This window comes from Nanorana parkeri, unplaced genomic scaffold (genome assembly GCF_000935625.1).
Source record: "Nanorana parkeri isolate BGI_ZX_2015 unplaced genomic scaffold, ASM93562v1 scaffold321, whole genome shotgun sequence".
In the NCBI taxonomy this organism is placed as follows: Eukaryota; Metazoa; Chordata; class Amphibia; order Anura; family Dicroglossidae; genus Nanorana; species Nanorana parkeri.
The window spans coordinates 1,038,045-1,044,045 of record NW_017306589.1 but is presented as its reverse complement, the minus strand read 5'-3'; the positions used below and the strand labels follow the sequence as shown (position 1 = coordinate 1,044,045).

The window sequence follows — 6,001 nt, the reverse complement described above, 5'->3', positions numbered from 1 at the left end:
TGGGATTCCAATATGGAGTTAGTCTCATTCGGCTACACTTGTTCTGTGAAGAGGTTTCACAATTCATCCAAGTTGCTTCCTCAGCTCAAGATGGATGTTGACTACGTACTACCAGGTACCTTCCCCATTCTCTAAAACGTCTCCAACCAACTCAAACCCATGATTCCATTCTCTTAAGGCCAATAGGTCCTGAAAAACCTTAACTCCAGATGGAGAAAAAAAGTAACCCTTGCAGTGGGACTCCCTCTGCACTTTAAGGGTGGAATACTCATTTTGTCTAGTTGGAGAACAATAATGTTAGATACTTTATTCCTTGCTCTTGCAGGCTTCCTCTGTGCTGCCCAACCAGCCCCCCAATCTGCTCTTCAGCTGCCCAAATGGTCGCAGCTTTCTGATGTCATGATGTACTATGCAGGAGAACTGGTCTTGCATTGTACGTGAGGACTCTGAAAGCTTGCCTACATCCCAGGAGCGTTGGATGGTGGAGGAGAGCACTGGCTACTAGTAGAGCGAGGAAAAAAGTAAGTATTGCTTCTTATTCATCATCCCCTAGACAAAACGAGCATTTAAAATTCACAGTGTGGAGGAGGACACCTTGGCAAAGGCTATGGTTTCTTCATCTTTACGGGCAAACACTAAGAGGGTTATTCATTAAAAGGTGAAGAGTTTGGAGAAGGCAGGAGACATGAACAATCTAGGAGAACATAGCTCAACTGGAAACATTCTCTAATTCAGATCCCTTTCCAGTTCAGCTATGTTGTCCTAGATTGTTCACTTCTCTGGCCTTCTCAAACTCATCACCCTTTTGTGAATAGCCCTGTAAAACAATATTTAAAAAAAACTCCCCTACAGTGCCTCATTTCCCAACCCTCAGCCTGTAAGCATCCTTTTCCCAATTCTGGACATCCAGTTTCTACCGACACTCCCCCTTGCGGCTGCAGAGTCAGAACATTGATGATGCAACACTTTTGTGAAGGACATGTGACCTATGCCGCTGCACAGTTCCATGTGATTAGTATAGAATTTTTAAAAATGTGTTTTTTTAAATTATTTGGATGGTAGGTGTTTGCTATTTTCAATCCAGTGAACCATACTGAAAGGTGGGAAATTTAAAATGTGATTAAAGACCAACTCCAGCCAACGTTTTCCTAGTTTTGGTTGTCTGGAAGCATTACACCCTCCGTCAGTTTTGTATTGATGTTTTTGTCCCTGCTGTAGAGATTTCTTCTCACTTCCTATCCCGCTCACACCATGTGTCTCAAGGTGTCTGAAGGGCAAAAGAACTCTCCCCAGTGGGATCACAGACAACAATAAAACATAAGAGGTTCTCTCCTTTCATTGTTGTGTTCAAAACCAAGATATAGGCTTTGTCTGGAGTTGGGCTTTACATTTCTAGGAATAGCTGACTTGGCACACTGCAGCCAGATTCAGCACGCTTTTTTTCAGAGTACTCTATAGCATCTTCTCCTATAATTCTGCACTCTGCAACTTACTCTGTGAAAGCCATGGAGGGTGGGCGCTTGGAACCAGGAAACACACCAGCCATTATTTTTAGGAGCTCAAATTCAGGGCCACTCGGCAAGTTAGAGAGCTGGCAGAAACTGGAATTTTACTAGAGGGGCGGCAGGCCTTGGAAGCATAAATGTCACAATAAAAAATAATTAGCACCATGGAGTGGCCAGATTGTGACCTCTGGAGCTTAGACGGAACTTTCATATTAATTTAAAAAAAAGTGCACATTCGATAGATGAAAATTTGAGGTCTACCAAGAAAATGAAGTTTAGTACCATTGCAGAAGGGCAACTGCAAGTCAGCGTAGGGAACAGTACATAGAAGTTAAGGGAAGGTGAACTGGTTTTGTTTTTATCCAATTCAGTCTTCAAGTACTACGCGGCTGCATTTACCATTTTTTGTCTTTCAGGAACAGCAGAAATGGTCGTCTGTGTCTCACTTTCTGTACTCCTGTCCTCCAGACGTCATCTCTGCCATCATGTTCCACTAATCCAGACTAGTCCGTACCTCTTGTCACCCTTCTGTCTCCACACTCTGCCCCCTTGCCTGTGTTACACAGATGGGGCTTCGGTAATTCCTTGCCCAGTTCCTCCCCCTCCTGCCACTGCCCTGTGCCTCCTTTCACAGTGCCCGCGATGCCTCATGAAACTGTCTCTCCACATAAACTTCTTGGCGCACACTTCGCACTCGTACGGCTTTACGCCTGTGTGCGTTTTCATGTGTTCCGTGAGGTGGTGTTTCATCTTGAACTTCTTTCCGCACACGGGGCAGTCGAAGGGGCGAAGGTTGAGGTGCATATTGACGTGTCGGTCGCGCATGCTCTTGTGAGAGAACGCTTTCCCGCAATGGCACAGGAAGATCTTTCCGCCTTCTCCTTGGGTTGTCCCTGTGCCCCCTTGCCCGGCTGCCCCGTGCCCAGAAGGTAAGACCAGCAGCTGGTTTCCTTGCATGTCCAGAGGCAGGAGTGGAGGACCTTGCGGGTAGCCGGAACTGGCGGCTGTTCCTTCCTCGTAAGGCATGCCATCTGAGGGCTCGCAGAAGTTGACCTGTTCCTCTGGGGCATTGAGAGTACGGACGTCACTTATACTTAAGTGCTCTTCATCTTCGTCCTCCTCAAGCTCTTCTTCATCTTCTTCCTCCTCACCTTCACATGTCAACACAAGGCCCTGGTGAGGCCGTTCTTTCTTCACATACACCCAATGCCTCTGTGGCACAATGCTTGGCCTTCTGTAACTGGAACAGCTTGCAATAGAAGCCTCTCCTCCTCCTTGGTCTTCCTCAACTCCCGCTTCCTCTGCAGTTTCACTTGCTACATCGCTCCGTCTTCTACTCCTCTCCGCGCAAGGTTCAGTTGGTGCCTCCCGCGGGCTAAAGTAGTTGCTGCTGCTGGGAGACTGGTTCTCGCTGGCCCTTCCAGAATGAGGTCTCTGTGGTGTTGGGACATTACTACTGCTTCCAGCTCCTTCTGCGCTACTGGAGCTGTTGTTGGCTCGAGCCTCCTTCAGGAGCTCGGAGCACTTATCTACGACATGCCACATCTGGAGAACGCTGCCCACCGTCAGGTAATTGACGATCTCGTCGGCTAGCATGGTCAGGCGACCCGTATAGGCAGCACACAACACGGCTTCAAAGGCCCCGGGGTCTACTACATTAGGCAGAACCACGCAACTCATGCCCTTAAGCAGCACCTGGTCATGAAAGTATGGGGAAGAGGCAGCCAGTACTGCGCGGTGGGCTCGGAAGACGCGTCCTTGCGCGTGGATGGAGACGTCACAGAGCTTTCCTTCCATTCGCTGCTGGTTGAGGCTTTCCAGGAGGGAGCTGGCCACATCGGGGAAGTCCACATGGATGAGGGGGCCAGAGGTTTCCATGATAGCGTAGGAAGAGTGGGGGGGGGGACCTGGAAGACCAAGAAATGTTTATTGGCATGGATACAAACATGTATACATAGAAAGACCAACAGACATTGCCTAGCTCTCAGGATAGCCACAGATATAGGATAGTTGTCAGGGGGAAAAAATTATTGCAAGCGGAATATTGGTTCATCAAAGCAAAAGACAGACAAATCAAAAATTGGTTTGTAGAGATTCTTTTTTTTCATTGGATAAACAATCTTGTTGAATATCTATAATGGTTTTAGGTTGGTTAACATTATGTTTGTATTGATAAGTAGGGCTGCAACCAACTAAATCAATAAATTGATAATAGTTGTCAACTATTCTCATTATCGATTAGTTGGTTGGATCCTCTTGCCCTCTCCTCCACACTAGGAGGAGGGCACAGCAAGCAGTGGGCGGGTGCAATAGCCAGCCTGCTATTGCAATTTGAAATGGCCAATAGCAGGCTGGCTATTGCACCTGCCCACTGCCTGCTGTATTTACATTCAGCTGCCACCTGCGGAATGTTGCCGCTGGCAGCTGCTATTCCCGAGCTCAAGGTATTCAAGCGCCGTGTGCTTACAATACAATTTTAATGACAACCCAAACGCGCCTCCCACCCACAGTGTAAATGCCCGCACTGGAACGCACGGTACAGCAATGCCGTGCGTTCCAGCGCAAAAAAAATTGTGCATACAGTTTTATTCTGAAGTAAACTTTGTTTGTAACACGGCATTTGTCTATTTTATTTTAAAATATGGATGGTATTTTTTTTTAATCTGATTATTCGAACAAATAATCGGCCAACTAATCGTTTATGAAAATAATCATTAGTTGCAGCCCTATTTATAAGTTTATATTAATTTTTATATATTTTTTAACTAACACTATAACACATAATCATTTAATCGATGGTACACCGCTGACAAAGGGTTAACAGAACATCATGGATTATACTAAAAAAGAAAAGGCAGAAGCTCGATGCCTTCAAACTCTAATTGAAACTTCACCCAGAGCTGTCCTAACAGGCATGCAGAGAGGGCGAAGAGTCAATGCTCTCATTCACTGTGTGGGTACATTTCAGCCTAAGCTATTGAGCTCTGTAAATAGCAGGATTGTTTTTCTGAAAAGCAAAAAAGGAGAGCCTGGAAAACATGTGAAAAGAGCCCGGAGCTCCATCTGCTGGCTGAAGATATAATGCAAAATATTCATGTCCAACAGTTTACATTTGCCTGACTAAAAGAAAGAAAATCTGCAAATTGCATTTTTTTTTTTAGTTGTGACCAATATAAAGAAAGAAAATATACAGTAATACCTTGGTTTACGAGCATAATTCGTTCCGGCAGCATGCTTGTAATCCAAAGCGCTTGTATAGCAAAGCGAATTTCACCATAGGAAATAATGGAATCCCCTCTGCCGACACAGGCAGGGAGAGCAGCAGGGATTAAAAGGGAGGAGAGCGGCAGCAACTAATCGAAAATCAACTAAGTGATGATTAGAATCGTTGCCAACAATTCTCATTATTAACTTTATTCGATTAGTTGTTAAAGCTCTGTTTATAACCATCTGATTTCCATTTCTGCTGTTCTGGATATTGCAGCGCGCTGATGTGCACAATGTAATACTCCTATTAAATACACATATTTAATTATTTCTGCGTTGCTGCATAGTGAAGCACGCTGCTGTGCACCAAGCAATACACATATATATTATATACACACATGCACAATTTTTATATGCATTTGATTTCCACTCCTGCTGTTCTGGATATTGCAGCACGCCGATGTGCACAATGTAATTCTCCTGTAAGTATGCCCCCGTGCTCACATTTATCATACACACATCGTTCATATTGTGATTTCGTTCTGCCCCCTATGCAGGCTGCTGTGCACAATGTAGAGCACACACAGGCGGTGCAGAGATTGTACACAGAGGATGCAGATGCTCTCACACACACATGCAGCGCCCTGATCCGGGTCACACACACGCAGCGGGTCCCGTCCCGCACACCGCATTATAATCACACAACAGTTTATCTCACCCCAGGATTGTCTCCGGCTGCCTCTTTAACACCCTCTGTGTCTCAGGCCTCCTCAGGCTCCGCCCCCTCCCTTAAGGGCGCACAGCCGCCGCCTCCTCCGTGGGAGCGAGACGCGCTACGCCGACACGAACTCTTTTGCCTTTAACAGATGAAGTCACCGGCGCAGCCACCGCGGATTGGCCGTCGAGCGCTGGGGACCCCGCCCCGTTCGTTTCAGGCGACCTCGTCTGCTGGGTCCGTACGGCTGCCGCGGTTGGCCGAGGGGGCTGTCGGTCAAGGCAACAGCTGGAAGAGGGGGACGCTGATTGGTCCGTGGGTTAAATAGAGGGCTTTGTGTGGCTGCGGGCACACACAATGTATGTGCATAGATTTATGTATGTGGGGAGCTGTGTTTGTCTATGGGAGGCTCATGGAAAGGCAGCCAGGAGAAAGAGCAAGAAGAGACAGCCAGGGGAGGGAGTAAGGAGACCGTCTATAGAGGACTACAAATCCCAGCAATACATTATACAGCAATACAATATGAAGCTACATGCTCTGTGTTGTTCCGGGGTGTCTCCAGGTGGCCTGTTCG

General features: G+C 46.7%; 1 protein-coding gene across 1 annotated transcript; it reads right to left on the bottom strand.

The window, feature by feature from the left end:
- Positions 1-2,008: 2,008 nt before the first annotated feature.
- Positions 2,009-5,496, bottom strand: ZBTB22 (zinc finger and BTB domain containing 22). Its single transcript, XM_018558126.1, has 2 exons — positions 5,431-5,496; positions 2,009-3,412 (listed from the first exon to the last, which is right to left on the bottom strand). The coding sequence occupies exon 2, from the start codon at positions 3,381-3,383 to the stop codon at positions 2,064-2,066; it is 1,320 nt and encodes a 439-aa protein (XP_018413628.1). The 5' UTR covers positions 3,384-3,412; positions 5,431-5,496; the 3' UTR covers positions 2,009-2,063.
- Between the last annotated feature and the right edge of the window lie 505 nt (positions 5,497-6,001).

Excerpts from the sequence above, each read along its gene's own strand:
- ZBTB22 (XM_018558126.1), bottom strand. The coding sequence starts at position 3,383 with ATGGAAACCTCTGGCCCCCTCATCCATGTGGACTTCCCCGATGTGGCC.